Below are 24,848 nucleotides of genomic sequence, written 5' to 3'. Positions count from 1 at the left end.
TTTTGGTTTAGTTGTCAACCAAATATCTATCACTGACCCCACCCCTGTTTTGGTAAAAAGCTGAGGAATGGGGGTTGGAGAAATTTAACCACTCGTACATTCATAGACAGAGCGACGGAAAAGGACTGACAATCCATGATATTAAAACTAGTTTTAACCATGTTTTAAGGCTATGTGGTGTTTGTTTACAAACATTGGAGTAAAACAAGCTTATATTTTGGGTCCTGATGGTGTACAACAGTTGAGCTAGACTCATAGACGCTTTTATAAGTTATATTCTTCAAGAATCAATAGGTGTATATATCATTAATTTGTCAATCGAAAAATGGATGTAGCAACTGCTGATTGCCCTTTTTAAAAGTACATGGTGCAAGTGATCAATGCCTTTTGAAATTCTGCGCAGATTATTGCTGCAACAAACTGGAATTAAAGCCAGAATAAGTCAGTGGAACAGATGGAACTATCCAAGCAGAAGATACATCTGCTTCAAAAGTTGATATTTGGTTGCCCTGACAACCGAACACAATTCAATATCACTAAATATCATTACATTCACAGCTTGAAACCTTAGGCCTATTGTATTGTCTATGTTTAGTTGAATTTTGGGTTGAATTGAAACAATAGCTGTTGATGACTTTGCAATTGATATATAGGCCTAAATAGCATAACTGATGATATATGAGTGATAAAGTATGGTCACATTTAATTTGCTCTTTTAAATCTACCTCGATAACAACAGTGAATCTTAGTTTTCAAGTGGAGACCTCTCAGCAATCATTCTCACAATGGCACCTTGATAATAGTCAGTGACAAATATCATAGCTAAGCAGGGATGGGCTTGGTTAATAGCCAAACCAACAGTTTACGTTGATTACTTTTTTAATGTCCAATGTATTTTCCATGTAGATTCCACGTCATAACACGTTGACAAATTACGTTGAAACAATGTTGATTCAACCAGTTTGTGCCCAGTGGGTAGGTTAATAATTGATATGTTGGTTTCACATCTCCATCTCGCCCCAAAAATTCTAAGTGAAAGAGTAGGACTAAATCAAATCAAACTTTAAATAAAGTTTGATTTGATTTAGTTATATTATTTAACTCTCACAATAGCACACTGGTAATAGTCCGTTACAAATATCATAGCTAAGCACGTATTGGTTAAAATCCTAGATGGGAGACCAAAGTGTAGCTGTGGATAGACCAATTATGCTGCACAGCCTATTGTTTATTTCTGATAGTGGATATAACTTTGAATATCTGATGTTGTTTTAAAGGTACAAATTCAACATATTGTATACAAGGTTTGTCTATGTTGAAATTTGGTTACCATGATGACATAATAATCCTGGTTGAAATTTAACTCTCCAAAAAATATATTTATGTTGATTACTTTTTTCAAATCTAATGTATTTTCCACTTAGATTCCGCGTCACAATACATTGGCAAATTGCATTGAAACAACGTTGATTCAACCAGTTGTGGCCCAGTGGGATCGCTCTTCTGTTTACCTTCTGAGACACAATAGTTGTGGTTGTCCGGCTCAGACAAACAGGAGGAGTTTAGTGGATGCGTCCCAAATGGCACCCTATTCCCTATATAGTTAACAAATGTTGACCAGAACCCTATTGGCCTTGGTCGAAGGTAGTGCACTATATAGGGAATAGGGCGACATTTGAGACAGACATTATCTCCCATCCCAAAGCAGCTTGTTAGTTTGTTGATGCTGACTGACTCTTTCATGGGGCATTGGGGAAATTCCCCCTAGCTAATCCAGTTGGGTAATTGGATACAGAACTCATTCACTGATAGACAGACATGTCACCTTAATTATCAACCCACCCAACCCATATTCAAAACAACAACAGTGTTTGAATGAAGCATATAGGCACATTTTTGTTCTTGATTTCTGAAATGTTAACAATGATTGAGTTGACTGATTGTTATATATTTGTGACATTGTCTTGTTTTGTCTTTCAATTGAGGTAATGCATGTTAAGATGAATTTAGAAAACAGAGAGCCATGCCTTGCTACACCCTTTGAATAACTATTTTTGGTTCCATGTTGAAACATTTTTGTTGCAAGTAGAACTGTGTTTGGGTTCCATGTAGAACCCTTTTCACAGAAGGATCTACCTGGAACCAAAAAGGTTTTGCCTGGAACCAAAAATGGTTCTCCTATGGGGACAGCTGAAGAGCCCTTTTGGAACCATTTTTTTTAATAGTGTATCCTGACACAACAGCCAAATACTTTTGTCTCTGGCTTTTAGGATCCATGCTCTATGTAACAATCATTTTAAGCTAGGGATGAAGGATATACAGAGCCTTCAGAAAATATTCACACCCCTTGGCTTTTCCCACATTTTGTTGTGTTACAAATTGGGATTTAAATGGATTGAATTCTCTTTTTTTTTCAACACAAAATACTCTGTAATGTCAAAGTGGAAGAAAATTAAATTTAAAAATAAAACCCTAATATATCTTGATTAGATAAGTATTCAACCCAATGGGTCAATACATATTAGAATCACCTTTGGCAACGTTCACAGCTGCGAGTCTTTTTGGGTAAGTCTCTAAGAGCTTTGCACACCTGGATTGTACAATATTTGCCCATTATTCTTTTTAAAACTCTTCAAGCTCTGTCAAGTTCGTTGTTGATCATTGCTAGACAGCCATTTTTAAGTCTTGCCATAGATTTTCAAGCAGATATAAGTCAAAACTAAAACAAGGCCACTCAGGAACATTCAATGTCGTTTTAGTAAGCAACTCCAGTGTATATTTGGCCTTGAGTTTAGATTATTGTCCTGCTGAAAGATGAATTTGTCTCCCAGTGTCTGTTGGAAAGCAGACTGAACAAGGTTTTTACTCTTGGATTTTGCCTGTGCTTAGCTTTATTCCGTTTTATATTTATCCTACCAAAAAAACTCCCTAGTCCTTGCCGTTGATGAGCATACCCATAACATGATGCAGCCACCACCATGCTTGGAAATATGAAGACTGGTACTCAGATGTGTTGTGTTAGATTTGCCCCAAACATAATGCTTTGTATTCAGGACAAGAAGTTAATTTCTTTGTCACATTTTTTGCAGAATTACTTTAGTGCCTTACTGCAAACAGGATGCATGTTTTGAAATATTTGTATTCTGTACAGACTTCCTTCTTTTCACTCTGTCATTAAGGTAACTACAATGTTGCTGATCCATCCTTAGTTATCTCCTATCACAGCCATTAAACTCTGTAACTGATTTGGCCTCATGGTGAAATCCCTGAGCGGTTTCCTTCCTCTCCGGCAACTAAGTTAGGAAGGACACCTGTAACTTTGTAGTGACTGGGTGTATTGATTCACCACCAAAAGTGTAATTAATAACTTCACCATGCTCAAAGGGATATTCAGTGTCTGCTTTTTTTATTTGTACCCATCTAACAATAGGAACCCTTCTTTGCGAGGCATTGGAAAATCTGCCTGGTCTTTGTGGTTGAATCTGTGCTTGATACAGATAATTGTTTGTGTGGGGTACGGAGATGGATAGTCATATAAAATGTTAATCACTTTTTATGCAACTTATTATGTTACTTTTTAAGCAAATTTTTACTCATGAAAGTATTTAGGCTTGCCATAACAAAGGGTTTGAATACTTAACTCAAGACATTTCTAAAATCAAAATTCCACTTTGACATTGTGGGTAATTGTGTGTAGATCAGTCCCACAAAATCTCAATTTAATCCATTTGAAATTCAGGCTGTAACACAACAAAATGTGGAAAAAGTCAAGGGGTGTGAATACTTTTTGAAGGCACTGTAGCTACTACTCATTTAATACGTATACTTATTTCAAATCAAATAACACTGATGAATGTATTTAATTGAGTTTTTTTAGGATACTAGCCAAATCGAACATACGTGTGTGTGTCAACAGGTTTCCCTGTGACATCACATCCTGTGGCACAGAAAGAGCCCAGAAATAGCGATCCTGGCGGTTCTGTGGCGTAAGAGGATTGGAAGAGATTAGGCCTTGTGATTGCTGTGTGTCTCTCTCACTGACTCATTCCAGTAGATAGATGGGCCAGCTTTTAAACTATAGATTCAAAGCTGATCCTTCCCCCCTCTCCATTACCACAGACTGGCATTTGGGATGCATCAACTGTCTCCCAGATGGCTCCAATGGGGCACCAGGTACCCAGACTCCTCACAGATGTAATGAGTGTTACATTGGTATAACTGCTCACTTCAGACCCCTCACCGGAGCCCATTAAATTCCAACTGTGGCTGTGCCGTCACTGCTAACACCGTCTGTCACCCCCCTAAACTAACAATTCACTAGACCAAAATATCTCACATGCCCTTTTTATACCTGAAGCATTATGCTTAGATAACCAGGCTTCACTCAAGTTGTTCCATTAGTTTGAGTCAACGAGACGAGATTCGGAAGGATGACCTCGTGAGACTAAACTGTATACAAGGTGTCAAGGCTCAGGAAAAGACCCAGATGCAGACAGTTTTGAAGTAACAAAAGTTTATTACAAAAACAGGACGGAAGGCAAACAACAGGTTAAGGGCAGGCAGAGGTCAGTAGTCCAGAGCAGAGTCTGAAAGGTACAGAATGGCAGGCAGGCTCAGGATCAGGGCAGGCAGAATGGTCAAAAACCAGGAAAGCTAGAAAACAGGAACTAGAGACGGAAAGGAGCACTGGAAAAACCGCTGGTAGGCTTGACTAAACAAAACGAACTGGCAACAGAAAACAGGTATAAATACACTGGGGATAATGAGGAAGATGGGCGACACCTGGAGGGGGGCAAATAGCACAAAGACAGGTGAAACGGATCAGGGTGTGACACAAGGGGCAAATAGCCTACAGTGCTTGTGCTTTTTAGCACAGAACAGTTTAATGTGTAAGTTGAAGTGTGTGCTAATCAATTATTCCTCCATTTACAGAGATTATGAATGATGTCATCAAGAAGGTGCACAAGAAGGGCGAATGGAAGGTATGGGCAAATAAAATAAGAAAAAGTAACACAATAAAATAACAGTCAGTGTGCGGGGGTACAGGTTAGTCGAGGTCATTTGTACATGTATGTAGGGTTAAAGTGACTATGCATAGATAATAAACAGCAAGTAGCAGTAGTGTAAAAACAAATGGGGGGGGGTTGTGTCAATGTAAATAGTCCGCGTGGCCATTTGATGAATTGTTCAGTAGTCTTATGGCTTAGGGGCAGAAGATGTTTGGAAGCCTCTTGGACCTAGACTTGTAGCTCCGGTACCCCTTGCCGTGCGGTAGCATAGAGAACAGTCTATGACTTGGGTGACTGGAGTCTGACCATTTTTGGGGCTTTCCTCTGAAATCGGCTAGTATGTAGGTCCTGGATGGCAGGAAGCTTGGTCCCAATGATGTACTGTGCCGTGCGCACTACCCTCTGTAGCGCCATACGGTCAGATGCCGAGCAATTGCCATACCAGGCGGTGATGCGACCGGTCAGGATGATATCGATGGTGCAGCTGTAGAACTTTTTGAGGATCTGGGTACCCATGCCAAATCTTTTATATCAGTGACATTCTTGGTTATGAATGACTGTGTATGTGATAGTACTTGTCTGCGCCCAAATGACACCTTATTACCTATATAGTGCACTACTTTTGACCAGAGCCCTATGAGCCCAAGTCAAAAGTCGCACAGTACAGTGGGCTCCAAAATTACTGGCACCCCTGACTGGCAATGCACAAACAATACTTTAAAAAATATAAACAATATAATTATAGAGAGAAACTCAAAATACCAACATGTGAAAAATACTGTACTTTATTAATGTTTCGATGGAACCAACCAAAATCATACAATTATTTAATACAAAATAAATGTAACCAAAATCAAGGTTTCATAATTATTGGCACTCCTCATTTAGTACTTAGTGCAACCACCTCTGGCAAGGATACCAGCATGGAGTCCTTTCCTGTAATGTTTGACAAGGTTAAGGAACACATTTGGAGGGATTTTGGACCATTCCTCTATGCAGATCCTTTCAAGATCCTTCAAATTCTTGGGTTTGCGCTTATCAACTGCCCTCTTCCACTCAGCCCACAGGTTTTCGATTGGATTGAGGTCCGGCGATTGAGATGGCCATGGCAGAACATTGATTTTGTTGTCACTGAACCATTTCTGTGTGGATCTTGAGGTATGTTTTGGGTCATTGTCTTGTTGGAAAGTCCACCTACGGCCAAGTCCCAGCCTTCTGGCAGAGGCAACCAGATTGTCAGCCAAAATTGCCTGATACTTTGTGGAATTCATTATGCCATCAATCTTAACCAGTGCCCCTGGACCTCTGGAATTAAAACAGCCCCAAAACATCACTGACCCCCCTCCATATTTCACCGTGGGTATGAGGTTCCTCTCCTTGTATGCATCTGTGTTTCGACGTCAAACATGCTGATCCTGTATCTGACCAAAACGTTCAATTTTGGTCTCATCAGACCAGAGCACCTTCTTCCAGTCATAATTTAAATGACATTTGGCAAACTCCAAGCTCTTGGGTCTGTGTCTTGGGGTCAGAAAGGGCTTTCTTCTAGAAACCTTTCCAAAGAGCCTGTGGTTGTGGAGGTGGCATCTGATGGTGCATTTTGAAACCTGGTGACCCCAAGATGCCACCAAGGCCTGCAATTCTTTCACAGTGATTCTTGGGGATTTTGTTGCTTCTCTCACCATCCTCCTCCCTATCCTGGGGGGCAAAATGCATTTGCGTCCTCTATCCGTGAGGTTTTCAACTGTTCCTTATCTTTTGAATGTTTTAATAATTGCCCTGACAGTGCTCAGTGGTATATTCAGTTGTTTGTGGATCTTCTTGTAGCCATTACCAGATTTATGAAGGTCTACGACCATCTGTCTCTTTTGAACTGACAGTTCTTTTGTTTTCTTCATGGTGTTGGATGACAGCGGGATATTGGATGTGTGTTATCTCATTTTTATACCCTAGTGAAACAGGAAGTGATGTAATGGCTCAATATAGTTCCTTAAGACTTAGATCAACTTAAATAAGTGGAATTTAATTTGTGGTTTAATTTTGGTAGATGTTATTTACAATAATCAATAATAAAGGGTGCCATTAATTGTGAAACCTTGATTTGGAGGACATTGATTTTTAATTAAATCAATAAATTATTTTGGTTGGTTCCATTGAAACATTAATAAAGTACAGTATTTCTCACATGTTGGTATTTTGAGTTTCTCTATAATTATATTGTTTATATTTTTTAAAGTATTGTTTGTGCATTGCCAGTCAGGGGTGCCAGTAATTTTGGAGCCCACTGTATATAGGGAATAGGGTGCCATTTAGGATACACCCCTTGACCCCCTGTAAACCTCGTCCCTGTCCTCCTCCAGGTTCTGGTAGTAGACAAGCTGAGCATGAGGATGATGTCATCCTGCTGTAAGATGACAGATATCATGTCAGATGGCATCACCAGTGAGTACCACTCCATCAACATCGCACATGCTCGCTCAATGTTCAGCATCACTTCAAAGGCTAACTGAATGACTGTGCTTTTCTCTCCTGTCCAGTTGTTGAAGACATTGGCAAGAAGCGAGAGCCTCTCCCCAGTATGGAGGCCATCTACCTAATAACTCCCAATGATGAGGTATTGGAACCATTTAGTTTTAGTAAATGCGTTTATCCAAAGTGATTTACTGTAGTAAATGCATACATTTACATATGGGCGGTTCCAGTGAAATCAAACCCACAGCCCTGGTGTTAGAAGCACCATGCTCTACCATCTGAGATATGCAGGAGCAAAAAAAACTTGAGCTTTCTTTGGTAAGATTTGTGATGTTCCCGTACCTTCTCCTACCCAGACTGTGGAGGCACTCATAGATGACTTCAGAGACCCGCGGTCTCCCAGATACAGAGGAGCTCACGTCTTCTTCACTGACAGTGAGTAATATTGGAGAGACATGGGACGACTTTGCACCATCACTTATTGTATACAGTATATGAATTTGAGTTTGGAGCAGTCTGATGATGCCTTTATATCTGATTCTCCTCGAGTACTGGGAAAAGACTAGCAGGCAACTCCTCTTTGCCACAATACCAACAGTCAATCTCAACCTTACACAGTACACTCTCTCTTCCAAAAGGGTTCTTCAGCTGTCCCCATAGGAGAACACTTTTTGGTGCCAGGTAAAAACACTTTTTGGTTCCAGGTAGAACCATTTGGGGTTTCATGTAGAACCCTCTGTGGAAAGGCTTCTACATGGAACCAAAAACGATTCTACTTGGAACCAAAAGGGTTCTACCTGGAACCAACAAGGGTTCTTCAAAGGGTTCTCCTATGGGGACAGCCGAAGACCCCTTTTAGGTTCTAGATAGCACCTTTTTTTTCTAAGAGTATATAGATTTCTATTCTATTTCCCTATTATTTTTATCATATTATTTTCATCCTTTTCAAGAATTTCATAGTTTTTGTCACCCCCCCCCCCAACTCCCAGCAATCCCAGATACATTGTTCAATCTGTTGACGAAATCCCGTGCGTCCAAAGCCATGAAGACCTTGACTGAGATCCACATCGCCTTTCTGCCCTATGAGTCACAGGTAAGAGCCTATCTGCCCCTCTGTCTCTGGCGAGGGATAGAAAGACAGTGGGAGAGATACATAGAGAGAGAGGAGGAGGTAAGGGGAGGATTATGATTATGATTAGGGGGTGGGGGGTGAACAGGAGGGGACACAGAGAAGGAAACACCAGTGGAGAGGGGGAGAGGGGGAGGGGTATAGGAAGAGTAGGGGAGGAGAGGGGGAGGGATTGCTGAATGAGCTGGGGTAGTCTCCTCTCCTCTTTCTCCTGATGGAATGTTCCAGAGCAGAGTGGCTTTAGCCAGGCCATGGCTTTGCTGTGCCTCCAATCCTCTGCTGTTCTGTTGTCCTCTAGAATTAATCCTACAGGGGACGGTGTGGGGATGAGAAGGAGATGAGGGGTGTGTGGGGATGCCACGTCGCCCAGCCTCCCTCCCTCCCTCCCAGTCTGTCTCTAATCCCTCACCTCATTGGCGGATGCATCAAAATGCTGGCCGGGGAGCCAATGGGAGCCGGAGGAGGGTTGTGTGACAGCGGGAAGTTGTTTGCCCACTAGAGGGATTGTTGTCATTTGACGGTCAACAGATGGGCTCGAGCGTTTGGAGGTGCTGGTTGCAGTGGTGCATGGGAAAGAGAGAGCCTGCCTGACTGACACACATTATGGGTTTAGTAGAGTGGATGAAGGGAGGCATGGCTGAGAAGAAATAGGAAGTTTTAGTTTGGAAATAAACTGTCACTTATGTCATGGGGCATTTGGCAGTGTTATCAGAAAGCCCGGCATTGATTTTCACTGCTATGCAGACGATACGTAACTCTACATTTCTGTGTCACCAGAGGATTTTAGTTCCACAGATAAATTATTACACTGTATTAGTGATTTAAATACTTGGATGGCTCACAACTTCTTCCAGCTAAATCAAGACAAGACCGAGGATATGTGACCAAAATAGCTTTTTACCACCTGAGGAACATTGCCATGGTGTGGCCGTTTCAAATCAAATCAATCTCAGGCTGATACAGAGAGACTAATCTATGCTTTTATTACAAGCAGGCTTGACTACTGTAATGCTCTCCTATCTGGTCTACCCAAGAAAGCCATTGGTCAACTGCAGAACATACAGAATCCTGCACTACGGATACTGACCATGACCAGAGAGCACACATTACACCGGTTTTAAGCTCTCTGCACTGGCTGCCTGTGAGTTTTAGAATGAATTTTAAGATGTTTCAATTGGTTTTTAAATCAATCCACGATTGTGCACCCCAATACATGTCAGACATGCTTTTAAGTTATGTACCCAGTATGTCCCTCAGGTCCTCTGGCGCTGGCATTTTAACTATCCCCAAAGCCTAGGACCAAGAAGCATGGAGATGCAACCTTTAGTTATTATGCCCCCAGCCTCTGGAATAGCCTGCCAGAGAACCGAAACTGTGGACATATTTAAAATAGATTTTAACACACCTTTCTTTTTGCTTTGCTTTTCCATAGGGTGCTTTTTAGTTGTTCAATTTGTGTTATTATTTTGTTTTTATCTTATGTTTGTTGTGTAGTAAATATTTCAGCTTTTACTTTTAAAATATTTTATTTGTTTGTTTTTTCCTGTAAAGCACATTGTGTTGCATTCCATGTCTGAAATGTGCTGTATAAATAAAGCTTGATTTGATTTCGGGAATCAGTCATAAGGGAAAGCAAGGGGAAGGGGAAAAGGGATTCATAGTCTGTTGCACAACTGAGCGGATTCAACTGAAATGTGTCTTCCGCATTTAACTCGACCTCTCTGAATCAGAGAGGTACGGGGGGGGGGGGGCTGTCTTAATTGACGTCCACATCATCGGAGCCCAGGGAGCAGTTGTTGTTGGGGTTTAACTGCCTTTCTCAAGGCTGGAGGAATTAATGAAAGATGTCCCATCTGATCCTACAGCACCGTACTGTATTGTCAGTCATTTGGGCATCAATGCAGTCAAATAGGAGTATATTATCTCACCCACACAGTCTCACACACTGCTACAGTGCCACCTGCAGGTCTGGCCCTGCATGCCCACTGGATAGGGTTACAAACTTTTGTTCATTTCCACCAAATTCATAAATTCCTGGTTGGAGGATTCACAGATTTTTTGCTTATTCTATCCTGATTCCGGGAATATTCCAACCAGGATTTCTGGAAAACCTATGATTTTTGCGAAAGTGACCAACATTTTTGTGTATAGGACAGGTAACTGTAAAGCAAGTTGTTACTGCTGATGTAAAAACAGCCTAATAAAATATATTTCATTGATTTGATTATTTCTCTGTGTGTATCTAGGTGTTTTCCCTGGACAAGACAGATGCCTTCCAGGACTTCTACAGCCCCTACAAGGCTGACATCAAGCACAACATGTTGGAGCGTTGTGCTGAGCAGATCGCCACTCTCTGCAACACCCTGAAGGAATACCCTGGCATCAGATACAGAGGGTAAGAAAGAGAGAGAGAGCTACAGCAATATCAATTACTGCTGCTGTTTCATGTATACTGGCTTCTATAGTGGTGGCTGGTGGTTTCGTTTGAGTCCCAGACAGACCAGAGTGGAATGTCTCAATCCAAAGGCAGCTACCTACCTCCAAACATAGCATCCTTGTGGATTGGGACGTAGCCTGAGAGGATTCTTAGAAGGAGTCCGTCTTCTGTACGTCTGATGGAAAGCTAACAGCCTGTTTGTTGTCTACTCTGTTGTCTTGACTCAGGGAGTACAAAGACTGTGCCACTCTGGCTCAGCTCCTGCAGGACAAGCTAGACGGCTACAAGGCAGACGACCCCACCATGGGAGAGGTGAGGCAGGAGAGCAACCAACCAACAAGCCACACTGATTTAACTGATATAACACACACTGTAAAGGGATTACTGTGAATTTGACAGTATCTTACAGGCAGCTTGGTGGTAAGTACAATTCTGTATTTCATATTACAGTAATATACTGTAATATAAATACGGTATCAAACAAGTACGATAGGTCAGCCACCCGCTGCTTTTACCCTTTTGCCGGCACGGTGTGTTTTGTCCTTTAGGTTACAGTGAAACATGTCATTATGTCAAATCAATGTATCATTCACAATAATGAAATAGTTGAATCTATTGTAGATCGTTATGACGTTTTGGAGGTTATGAAACTGCAATAGTACAGTCAAATCATAACGTAAATCACATGTAAAACTCTTTGTCCAGCCTTTTGTCTCTGTGTCCCTGTCAGCTAATATGGCCCCCTCTTTCTCTCTGCCCTGCCTAGGGTCCGGACAAATCTCGCTCCCAACTCCTGATTCTGGACCGAGGCTTTGACCCAGTCTCTCCCATCCTCCACGAACTCACCCTCCAAGCCATGGGCTATGACCTGCTGGGCATCGAGAACGACGTCTACAAGTAAACACACACGCTGGCACAGCCTGGCACAGCAATGGGTTCATAGCACAGCCTGGCACAGCAATGGGTTGATCGCACACAACACACTGGGCCTCGCACCACAGAATTACAGAGAACATATAGGATCTCTATCCCTATGCGAATTATAGGATCTCTATCCCTATGTGAATTATAGGATCTCTATCCCTATGTGATTTATAGGATCTCTATCCCTATGTGAATTATAGGATCTCTATCCCTATGTGAATTATAGGATCTCTATCCCTATGTGAATTATAGGATCTCTATCCCTATGTGAATTATAGGATCTCTATCCCTATGTGAATTATAGGATCTCTATCCCTATGTGAATTATAGGATCTCTATCCCTATGTGAATTATAGGATCTCTGTCCCTATGTTATAGGATATCTATTCCTATTTGAATTATAGGATCTCTATCCCTATGTTATAGGATCTCTATTCCTATGTGAATTATAGGATCTCTATCCCTATGTGAATTATAACATCTCTATCCCTATGTTATAGGATCTCTATCCCTGGCACAGCCTAGCAATAGGTCCATCTCTCGTTTTGTTTGGATAGGAATTGTCATCTTGTCCTGTAGCTTCCTATTTGGTTCTAAGTCAACATTTGACCATATCAATATTTGCTGTTATGAGCATTTATGTTGTACATCTCTCTGTGTTTGACTCTGTTCCCTGTTTCTCTCTCTCTCTCCTCTCTTTCTCTCTCCTCTCTTTCTCTCTCTATCTCTCGCTTTCGTCTCTCGCTCTCTCATATCTCGCTTTCATCTCTTGCTCTCTCGCTCTCCCTCGCTCTGTCTCTGTCTGTCAGGTATGACACCAGTGGGATGGGGGAGGTCAAGGAGAAGGCGGTGTTGCTGGATGAGGATGATGACCTGTGGATGAGTCTCAGACACAAGCACATTGCCGAAGTCACCACGTAAGTCTTTAAGAAATAGGATGCTCCCTTGGTTCTCACACACATGCATGCACGGACACACAGACGCACGGACGCCCTGCTGCCCTTTATAGGTCTTTTATTTCTCTCTCTTTTTTCATCTATCCCTCTCACACATTCAAACAGGGCTGTGACCCGCTCCCTCAAAGAATTCTCAGCCACCAAAAAGATGAACACAGGAGAGAAGGTACATGCAACTCAGTCTGTATTAGTCCTACCTACCTATTATTGAACTGAGATGTGTCCTTCGTAACTCTCTGCACTGTATTTGCTGCTGTATGTGTCTAACAGTGATGTGCTGTTCTGGGTTTGTTACAGACCACAATGAAAGACTTGTCTCAGATGCTGAAGAAGATGCCGCAGTATCAGAAAGAGCTAAGCAAGGTAAGCATGATGAGTCATATGATACTGTACGGATGTCCCATCACAGAAATAATACACCCAACATGCTCAGACAGACAACTGGTCCCCCAGGCAGCTATGGAATATAACACATAGAAGACCTTCACTGTGGACTATTAAGACTATGAATGTGTGACACCAAACGGGAGACAACTGACTGAAACGCGGAGGGGACTACCTTGACATTGTCCAATAAGAAATGCTTGTTTTCTTTTTTCAAAGTGATTTTGCTACTGTGTAAACTAATGAATCCACCCCTCCCTGTGTTTCAGTACTCTACCCACCTCCACCTGGCTGAAGACTGTATGAATCGATACCAGGGCACGGTGGACAAGCTGTGTCGTGTTGAGCAGGTAACAGAATAACCAGGGAGCCCAGGGAATTGGAATATATTTGGGTGAAATGTTTGTACTCTTGCCTACTCCATTGCTGTTATTGTCAAGCCAAACAACCAGTGACACCATGAGTTGGCATCATAGCACACATAGACTAGCACTCAGGCTATTAAAATAGGTACACGATACTGGATATACCCTGAGTGTACAAAATATTAATATTGAGTTGCACCCCCTTTTGCCCTCAGAACAGCCTCAATTCGTTGGGGCATGGTCTCTACAAGTTGTCGAAAGCGTTCCACAGGGATGCTGGCCCATGTTGACTCCAATGCCTCCCACAGTTGTGTCAAGTTGGCTGGATGTCCTTTGGGTGGTGGACCATTCTTAGATATATCTTTTTCAATTATTATTATTATATAATTTTCCTTGTTTCAGGTCAACATCGTAAAGAGATTGTACATACCGTAATTTCCGGACTATTAAGCGCACCTGAATATAAGCCGCACCCACTGAATGTAAAAATCTATATTATTTTGAACATAAATAAGCCGCACATGTCTATAAACCGCAGGTGCCTACCGGTACATTGAAACAAATTAACTTTACACAGGCTTTAACGAAACACGGCTTGTAACAAAAATAAATAGGCTTTAACGAAACACGGCTTGTAACAAAAATAAATAGGCTTTAACGAAACACGGCTTGTAACAAAAAAATCATAATTAGCAGTAAGCTTTAGTTGTCAATTCCTCACGCTGCTGTTTCCGTCTTATTATCGACTCATTAAGACCTATTTCCTTTTCCAACAGCCAGATCAATCGCCTTCAACTTGAAAGCTGCATCATACGCATTTCTCTGTGTCTTTGCCATGATGAGGGTGACAAAATGACTACCGTAATCAGAATGATGGGAAGTTTGAGAGCGCTCAATTTAATCTAAACAGTAAACAAAAAAGTTGTTTGACCTTAACCCGTTCGGCAATTTCATTGGTCTAATGAAAGCTTCACGCTGCCAAAAAACTGAGCACGTCACAGAATGTGTTTTTTTGGGGGAAAAAAATTGAAAGCGGGAAAAATCCATATATTAGCCGCGTCATTGTTTAAGCCGCGAGGTTCAAAGCCTGGGAAAAAAGTTGCGGCTTATAGTCCGGAATTTACGGTATATTTTAATTCCAAAATGAAACAAGGTAACGTAAAACATAGCATAACCAACAAACACCAAAACATACAAAAACAATAAGACTTATACATTCCATTTCAGTTTTCTGCTCTTCATTTTTAATTACTTTAATCAAACAATATAACATTAATTTCATGATTTTTTTTTTATGTTCCTTACATAGACTATCAAAATAAAGAAAGTCACACACTCCATATATTAACTCCCAGCAATTTAATGGGTATTTACCAAGGTTTCGGCATCACTGTGCCTTCCTCAGGGTAATGTCATGAATACTTTAACCAGGTTATGTAGACAAACAGTGCAATTAGTGCAACCAATGACAATAGTGAGGGGTGTGTCATAATGATTAAGTTAATTAAAATGAATTTGTGAAACTGTTAAAAAAATTATAGTTTATGGCATATTAAATATATTACGTTATTGTTATCATATAGAAACATAATTGAATATTATACATCATAAAAGCATCAAAATACATATTGTTTAATTCAATTTCACATAATTGTTTCGTATTTCATTTCAGATTTGTTACATGTAATCTTGGTTCAACCTTAATGTATAATGAGCATCATCAACGGCGGAATATTGCATCTCTTGCACCTTGTTGCAGGTGAACAGCTGTCTTGCTTCGGGCATAGTCTTTGTCCAATTTACTTGCAGACACCCAATGAATTGTCTGTGTGGTACAGCACATTTTTGGGGGATTTGCTGAAACGATAGCAACGTGTCACCATCAAACATATCTGATATTGACCTTATACCTTTCTGGTACCAGAGGTGGAAAATGCTATCAGAGATGCCAGGGGAAAATACTTGTTATTAATAAGGGGAGTCAGAGTAGAAAAGCAATTATTTCTCCCAAGATGAATCCAAGCCTCTTAAATTATATGGTAGCTGCAGTTTACAGTGCCATATGAAGTCTTAGAGAAAACATTCATTTTAATCAGATGAATTCTACCCAACCATGATAATGGCAAGTCCATCCACCTATCTATGTCTTCCTTAACTGCCCTAAGTACAGGTGCAAAGTTGCTGTTAGACAGGTTGTGAAGTTTATTCAACATTTTGCAACAGATAAACAAAAAATGTTTTGTCCAATTGAATTGGAAGTCATTCAAATTGTTCTCACTCAAGATCCCTAGGGGCATAGTTTCTGATTTATTAAAGGTATTTTGAAGCCAGAAAAAGATCTAAATCTCTTAAGTCAATAAGAAATAAATAGCTAAATATAATCTGCATATAGAGATATATATTGTTTTCCAATCTTGACACCTGTAAGACCTTCCTGGGTACGTATAGAGTCACGGGTGTCGTAGGGTGTAGACCAAAACGCAGCGGGAAAATGTATACTCATCTTCTTTTTATTTAGTGAAGAAGGAAAAACACAAACAACGTATACAAACGAACTAGACAGTCTCGTCAGGCATACAGCAAAACAAGAAACAATCTCCCACAAAATCCCATGACAAACACATTCCTATTTATAGGACCTTCAATCAGAGGCAACGATAGACAGCTGCCTCCAACTGAAGGCCCCAACACCAATTAACTAAACATAGAAATACAAACGACCAGACTGAACATAGAAATAAACTAACATAGAACAATAACCAAAACCCTGGACTAATAAATCAAATACCCCTCTACATACACAACCACCCCGAACCACATAAACCAAATACCCCTCTACATGAACACATACACAAACACACCCTGAACCACATAAAACCCGTCCTGACCAAACTATAAGAACAAATGACCCCTTTACTGGTCAGGACGTGACATATAGCCTCTGCCAGGGGCTCTAATACCAATGAAAATAACAGAGGTGACAGTGGGCAACCCTGGCATGTCCCTCTACTCAAAAATAAAGTGGGTGACTGCATTCCATTTGTTATCACAGCAGCCTGTGGGGCAACTTAATCCGGTTATCGAAATTCTCTCCCACTTCAAAGCGGTGAAGTCCTTTAAATAGGTATGGCCATTCTACTCGGTCAAATGTTTTCTCGGCATCCAACGATAGAGACACTGCTCAATGTTTTGATTGCTCACAATGTTGTATTATGCTAAGGAGATGACTGATATTTGTAAATGAATGCCTTTGCGTTATAAAACCAGTTTGGTCCGGCTTTATTAAAGTTTGTAGAAATCTTTCTAGTCTCCTAGCTAAGATCTTACTGTCTACACTAACAAGGGACACCGGCCTATAGTTAGAGCAGTCTTCATCAATATTAGCATGGTTTAAAGTGTATACATGGTTTAAAATGTATACAGACTCCTGGCAAAGGAGTCTGTATACATTTTGAGAAGGGGTTCCGTTATGAAATCTTGACAATTCTTATAAAACTCTTGTCCAAACCCATCAGGTCCTGGGGATTTTACATCTTTAAGGGTTTTAATCACCTCTTGTATTTCTTCTTTGGATATCTCCTTGCATAATAATTCTCTGTCTCCCACATGTATTGTTGCAAGAGATAGTTTATCTAGAAAGTATTGTATGTCAACCAGATTATTGCTGGAGTCTGTAGTTTGATCCTTTAATGAAAGTATAGCATCTGGTGCGTTCTATTCTTTGCCAGTCTTGAGAGGAGTTGACTTGGCTTATTTCCATGTTCCTATAATCTGTGCCTAGCCTGGAAAATAGATGCTTCTTCTTTGTCTGTAAACCGTTGGTTTAATGCTGATCTTGCAGCTTGTAATTCTTTAAAACAGCTGTTTGGAGGAAGTCCTGTACCTTTTCTGTACCTTTTTCTTTTTTAAACTGAGCCAATACTTTTGTACATTTGATAGGCAAATGAATTCCTTTCAAATTAATAGTAGTTATTTTTAAATCACTCATTGAGGTTTGCTGTTGTTACAGGATTCGCAACAAGCAATGAAAGAGCAATGAGAACCATCTGAGAATAGTTCACGTTTGGTCAACATTAAGATAAATAAAAATATAAACACACCATATACAGGCAACATTACATAACAAAATAAAAACACCTGACAAAGATTGAATCAGTACGTTATACTGATTGGATAAGCCACGGGGGAGGTGGAGTCTTGAAAATGAAAATCATTATTCTTGGCCAAACCGTTCAATCCTCCCCATTCTAACCATAAATTATGTTCACTAGGTATGAAACCATGCTTAAGGTAACCAGTTAAAAATTTAAAAAGCTACGATATCTTGACCGCATCTGGAGATAAATTTAACGTCGTCTAGGCCATCGTCTCCTATGAGCATCTTCCATTGCGTTCATTAGTCCAAATAAACGTTTAGATTTTACCGTTAGCTACCCTGGTACGGTCTACCTTCCTAGAGGCCTTTTCTCAAATTGAAGTAGATATCAGCGCAATTAAAAGGGCATTCATAGTTCGTTCAGTCAGCAAAACCATTAGCTGACAAGTAATTTACTAGCCTATTTAATTCATTATAGCCTAATAATACTAATGATAAAGTCATAATAATAATAGTGGGCTGGGAAGGAGAAAAGAAAATGCATCAAACTTCCCTTAATTAACAAGGTTTAATAAGAACAAAATAGACTTAAGAAAGAAGAGGGATTCGTTAATGACAGCTGGCTTCTTAATCGAATACCAGGGCAAATCCCATTCTGCTTCATATTATAGACAGCAAAATCAAACAGAACCACCTCTCAATATTTGAATCCCAGTCTGAGAGCCACGGGCGAGGCTATAGTGGCTCATTCATCTATCAATCTTGATTATTAGGGCCATATTATGATGGGCTTCTGACCAGCTCGAGTCATTTTCCCCAACTGAGCTCTCAGCGCCAACATAAAAAACATACGGCTAATAAATTGAATCATTCATGAGGAGGAAAAGAGAGGGGTCTTTGGAATCTTTATGCTGAAAGTGGACAGGCACCCAGTCACCACATCAATGTGAAAAACCAAACAGAATAGACCCATACAAACCGCTACAGGTAGGTGCTCTCGAGTCACCGGTCGGCGGAGGCCCCTGCCCTCGACCAAAGGGATTTTCCAAGGACGGGAGAGACCCAACCCGGCTGGGCCGCCCCGACGGGCATGGAGACGAGCGCACCTACAAACCCCACTCCAAAATAATAATTTAAAAAACAATTACAAATAAATCGGGTCTATGATTAGTCAGATAATATTTTCATCAACACAAAGAATGTATATGCAGTTAGCTATATTGTCCCGTTTGAATGACATGACGTATGTGACCAGTAATAGTCACCGTTAGGCTACATCTGCCAATAATTAATATCCCGTTGAAGTATGTAGTCGTGCAGCATACTTAATAGGGACAAGAAGAAGGAGTTTAACAAGAAAGTAAATAATTCCTTCACGACATATCATGAGTCATGACTTCCATTTCCTTTAGTCTTCAGTGAGATCTTTATATCCATTTGACTGTAGTGTCAGCGTGCAGGTGGTGGGTGGACCATTCTTGATACACATGGGAAACTGTTGAGCGTGAAACCCAGCAGCGTTGCACTTCTTGACACACTCAAACCGGTGCGCCGGGCATCTACTAGCATACCATGTTCAAAAGCACTTAAATATTTTGTTTTCCCATTCACCCTCTGAATGGCATACATACTCAATTGTCTCAAGGCTTCCTTCTTTAATCCTTCTTTAACCTGTCTCCTTCCATTCATCTACACTGATTGGAAGTGGATTTAAAAAGTGACATCAATAAGGGATCATAGCTTTCACCTGGTCAGTCTATGTCATGGAAAGAGCAGGTGTTCCTAATGTTTTGTATATCTATTAGATCTCTCATCCTCTAATCCACCCCGTGCCTCTCCAACTGTCTTGCCTTACCCCAGGATCTAGCGATGGGTACAGATGCAGAGGGGGAGAAGATCAAGGACCCCATGAGGGCCATCGTACCCATCCTGCTGGATAAAGATGTCACTGTCTTCGACAAGATCCGCATAATCCTGCTATACATCTTCATGAAAAACGGTGAGAGAGAAATCTATTTTCTGTGTGTTTGTATTTTACGATGTACATTACTCCACTTCTCTGTTACCATTACAATTCAGATTTTGTTGTGTGGGTGTGTGCATGTTTTTGCATGTCTGTGCATGTGTAACAGATGTATATCGTACTCTCCTTGCGTTGTGTTTTCTTCTAATAACTCACATCAGCCAGTGGTCCCAGTTGAGCATCATTTATTCCTGTTGTTAAATGAGAAACAGCACGGTAGTTGTGCAGGGCTTAATGATACTGATGGCTGTCGATGGCAAAAGCCCTTGCATCACATTTTCATACTGGGGTCACAAAATACAAAAATACAATACAAAATATAACATGTGTAAATACCTGTTGTTAAATGAGAAACAGCACGGTAGTTGTGCAGGGCTTAATGATACTGATGGCTGTCGATGGCAAAAGCTGTAGCATGAAGACAACTGTGTTAGCAGTGGGCTTATGTGACCATTACAACGGTGTATGCTAGCTAACACTTATCTACAGCAATCATATGCCAAAGCACATCACAGAAAGCCCCTCAATCCCTAACAGGTACCATATACCCACACATGTATAAATCAGTAACGTACAGCAAACTTGTACACATTGTAAAATATAAAATATAAAACAGTATTCAGAACGTGACCTACCCCTTGCATCACATTTTCATACTGGGAAGACCTGACGTTCGCGATCTCCCCCTATCTGCAAGCGGGGCCAATCACAACACACCTTATTGTCATCAGTTGAACCAACCAATACGAATGCTTGAACATTAAGTACACATTGCTTTAGAGGCAAGTGGAAACATAACCAACCCTGTTACACATGTTTTCATGCATGTGTGTGTTTTTCTGGGCATGTGCATGTGTCCATGTCTGTGTTTGTGCATGTGTGTGTGTGTGTGTGTGTGTCAGGTGTTTCGGAGGAGAACCTGTGTAAGCTCCTCCAGCATGCTAACATCCCTCCTGAGGACAGTGACATCATCGCCAACATGGCCCATATGGGCATGCCCATCATCTTAGAGGTGAGATCCTATAGTACCATACTTTAGTAACACCAGGACATATATTCATTAGGCACTGAACAGAAGAAAATGGACTGAAACAGGGAGGAACTACTAGCTAACCTGTCCAACAAGCAACTCTTGTTTTCGTTTTCTGTTGTAAAATGTTTTGCTACGTTTTTCTACAGTGTGTCTTAATGAATATGACCCATGAACCATTGTGGAACTGTCTCACAACTCTCTCACACACTAGTAGAAACATTTTAACATGTGGATTGGGGATCCATTTTTGGGATAATGGCATAAATATGAAAACTGCAGTGTTTATATGCTATCTGGGTCCAACTGAAAAGTGTTTCAGTGCGTCAATCATCTACTGTACTTTCTAGGGGAACCCGACCCGCAAAGTGAAAAAGACTGACCGGAAGGAGCGAGTGAGTGAACAGACCTACCAGCTCTCCCGATGGACCCCTCTCATCAAGGACATCATGGAGGCAAGTCCAGCCTGCTGTTGTAGACTGTTATATACATGATCAATTTGTTAGTAGGGTCTAACATACATTCGTTTAGTGTGGGTTAAGACTGGCATGGAAGAAATGCTCTCACTTTTAGGGTTGAGCCAGGGTATGGACATAAAGTTAGGGTTAGGGTTTAGCCAGGGTATGGACATAAAGCTAGGGTTAGGGTTGAGCCGTGGTATGGTTAGTCCACTGACCCAATTATGTCTCTCTACAGGATGCCATTGAGGACAAACTGGATCCAAAGCAGTACCCCTACATCTCCCAACGCACTGCATCCACCCACAGCAGCGCTCCATCAAGGTATACAGATAAACCCTATTAATTTGACATCACCGCTGTGCTCTGTACCTTCTGAGATTCCAATTACTTACTGACATTTTTCATTTTAGGTCTTAGTGGAACAGCCTCAATATTTCCCAACACTTTGGTTTGATAGTTTGTATACTGAACCAAAATATAAACGCAACATGTCTAAAGTGTTGGTCCCATGTTTCATGAGCTGAAATAAAAGATCCCAGAAATGTTCCATATGCACAAAAAAACGTATTTCTCTCAAACTTTGTGCACAAATTTGTTTACATCCCTGTTAGTGAGCATTTCTCCTTTGCCAAGATAATCCATCCATCTGATAGGTCTGGCATATCAAGAAGCTGATTAAACAGCATGATGATTACACAGGTGCACCTTGTGCTGGGAACAATAAAATACCACTCTAAAATGTGCAGTTTTTTCACACAACACAATGCCAAAGATGTCTGACGTTTTGAGGGAGCACGCAATTGGCATGCTAACTGCATGAATGTCCACCAGAGCTGTTGCCAGATCATTTAATGTTAATTTCTCTACCATAAGCCGCCTCGAACATTGTTTTAGATAATTTGGCAGTACGTCCAACTGGCCTCAACTGCAGACCACGTGAATGGCATTGTGTGGGCGAGCGGTTTACTGATGTCAACTTTATGAACAGAGTGCCCCATGGTGGTGATGGGGTTATGGTATGGGCAGGCATAAGCTACGGACAACGAACACAATTGCATTTTATCAATGGCAATTTGAATGCACAGAAATACCGTGATGAAATCCTGAGGCCCATTGTCATGCCATTCATCTGCCGCCATCACCTCATGTTTCAGCATGATAATGCACAGCCCCATGTCACAAGGATCTGTACACAATTTGTGGATCCAGTTCTTCCATGGCCTGCATACTCACCAGACCTGTCACCCATTGAGCAGGTTTGGGATGCTCTGGATCAACGTGTACGACAGCATGTTCCACCTCCATCCAATATCCAGTAACTTCGCACAGCCATTGAAGAGGAGTGGGACAACATTCCACAGGCCACAATCAACAGCCTGATGAACTCTATGCAAAGGAGATGTTGTGCTGCATGAGGAAAATGGTAGTCACACCAGATACTGACTGGTTTTCTGATCCACGCCACTACTTAGGTATCTGTTATGCACATCTGTATTCCCAGTCATTTGAAATCCATAGATTTAATTTATTTCAATTGACAGATTTTGTTATATGAACTGTAACTCAGCAAAATCTTAGAAATTGTTGCACGCTGCACTTATAGTTTTGTTGTAGTACATCTGTAGATGCTCTACAAACTATTGAAAGACTATCCTAGCCAGTTATAATTGTAATGGCTTAGCAGATAATAAGGGGGGGCTAAATATATTTCTCCCATGGGCAAAGAAATTCAAAAGGGGTGATGATATGAATTAACAGTAATTTTGTTCCGAATGTGCAAATTGTCTAAACAGATCCTCAAGGTAGATGGATGATTTTAAATATGTTATTGGACCATAAACATATATGGCTATTCAACCTACAGTGTCTTGAGAAAGTGTTCAGACCCCTTGACATTTTCCACCTTTTATTAGGTTACAGCCTTATTCTAAAATTGATTTATAAACAAAGTTTCCTCGTCAATCTACACACAATACCCCATAATGACAAAACCAAAACAAGATTTTAGATTTTTTAGCAAATTTATAAAAAAAAAAAAACTGAAATATCACATTTTATATAAGTATTCAGACCCTTTACTCAGTACTTTGTTGAAGCACCTTGGGCAGCTATTACAGCTTCGAGTCTTATTGGGTATGACGCTACAAGCTTGGAACACCTGTATTTGGGGAGTTTTTCCCATTCTTCTCTGCAGATCCTCTCAAGCTCTGTCAGGTTGGATGGGGAGCGTTGCTGCTCAGCTATTTTTAGGTCTCTCCTGAGATGTTAGTTCGGGTTCATGTCTGCCACCATCATGCTTCACTGTAGGGATGGTGCCAGGTTTCCTCTGGAAGCACTGCTTGGCATTGAGGCCAAAGAGTTCGATCTTTATTTCATCAGACCAGAGAATATTGTTTCTCATGGTCTGAGAGTCTTTAGGTGCCTTTTGGCAAACTCCAAGCGGGCTGTCATATGCCTGTTACTGAGGAGTGGCTTCCGTCTGGCCACTCTACCATAAAGACTACCGTCTCTTAGAACCAAAAATAACTTCTGGATATCAGAACAGGGATTACTCACCTCGAACTGGAAGAAGCTTTTTCCTTTAACGAGTCCGACTAGTACGACGTGAAGGATATACTGCTTTCCCGGGAACAAGCCCAAATCCCTGTCATTTGCGTGAAGAAAGGTCAGAGAAAAAGGGGGCGGAGGTCAGGCTGCCTTCTGAGAATTCGTAGGCAAGCGAGTAATTCCCACTGCCATCCATTCTATTGGCCGATGTGCAATCATTGGAAAATAAAATCGATGACCTAGATCAAGATTATCCTACCAATGGGACATTAAAAACTGTAATATCTTGTGTTTCATCGATTTGTGGCTGAACAACGACACAGATAATATAGAGCTGGCAGGATTTTCCATGCACCAGCAGGGGTGGGGGTGTGTGTCTTTTTGTCAATAACAGCTGGTGCGTGATGTCTAATATTAAAGAAGACTCGAGGTATTGCTCGCCTGACGTAGAGTACCTTACGATAAGCTGTAGACCACACTACAGAGTTCTCATCTATATTATTCGTAGCCGTCTATTTACCACCACATCCAGAAGTGGCGCTCCTAGTGGCCGGGGACTTTAATGCAGGCAAACTTAAATCCATTTTACTTAATTTCTACCAGCATGTCACAGGTGCAACCAAAGGGGGAAAAATACTCTAAACCACCTTTACTCAACACAATAGATGCATACAAAGCTCTCCCCTGCCCTCAATTTGGCAAATCTGACCATAATTCTATTCTCGTGATTCCTGCTTACAAGCTAAAACGAAAGCAGGAAGTACCAGTGACTCGCTTAACACGGAAGTGGTCAGATGACGCGGATGCTACTCTACATGACTGTTTTGCTAGCACAGACTGGAATATGTTCCGGGATTCATCCAATGGCATTGAGGAGTATACCACCTCAGTCATCGGCTTCATCAATAAGTGCATCGAAGACGTCATCCCCACAGTGATCATACATATATATCCCAACCAGAAGCCATGGATTACAGGCAACATCCACATCGAGCTAAAGGCTAGAGCTGCCGCT

The 24,848-nt window shown here is 41.1% G+C and overlaps 1 protein-coding gene across 3 annotated transcripts in view; it reads left to right on the top strand.

Moving 5' to 3' along the window:
- The window catches only part of LOC115164166 (syntaxin-binding protein 1), a 55,193-nt gene that overhangs the window by 13,970 nt on the left and 16,375 nt on the right, over positions 1–24,848 (top strand). For all 3 annotated transcript variants that reach the window (XM_029716395.1, XM_029716394.1, XM_029716393.1), the window contains exons 2-17: positions 4,933–4,982; positions 7,370–7,451; positions 7,547–7,623; positions 7,838–7,916; positions 8,471–8,574; positions 10,857–11,005; positions 11,275–11,359; positions 11,814–11,944; positions 12,781–12,888; positions 13,033–13,093; positions 13,225–13,290; positions 13,581–13,661; positions 19,633–19,771; positions 20,698–20,807; positions 21,176–21,280; positions 21,522–21,607. In XM_029716395.1, the coding sequence (XP_029572255.1) occupies positions 4,938–4,982; positions 7,370–7,451; positions 7,547–7,623; positions 7,838–7,916; positions 8,471–8,574; positions 10,857–11,005; positions 11,275–11,359; positions 11,814–11,944; positions 12,781–12,888; positions 13,033–13,093; positions 13,225–13,290; positions 13,581–13,661; positions 19,633–19,771; positions 20,698–20,807; positions 21,176–21,280; positions 21,522–21,607 (1,508 nt within the window). In that variant the 5' untranslated portion in view covers positions 4,933–4,937. The remainder of the gene's footprint in view (positions 1–4,932; positions 4,983–7,369; positions 7,452–7,546; positions 7,624–7,837; positions 7,917–8,470; positions 8,575–10,856; positions 11,006–11,274; positions 11,360–11,813; positions 11,945–12,780; positions 12,889–13,032; positions 13,094–13,224; positions 13,291–13,580; positions 13,662–19,632; positions 19,772–20,697; positions 20,808–21,175; positions 21,281–21,521; positions 21,608–24,848) is intronic.

This window comes from Salmo trutta, chromosome 27 (genome assembly GCF_901001165.1).
Source record: "Salmo trutta chromosome 27, fSalTru1.1, whole genome shotgun sequence".
NCBI classification, from domain to species: Eukaryota; Metazoa; Chordata; class Actinopteri; order Salmoniformes; family Salmonidae; genus Salmo; species Salmo trutta.
The sequence above is the reverse complement of the archived record's forward strand: the minus strand, read 5'-3'. Positions and strand labels throughout refer to the sequence as shown.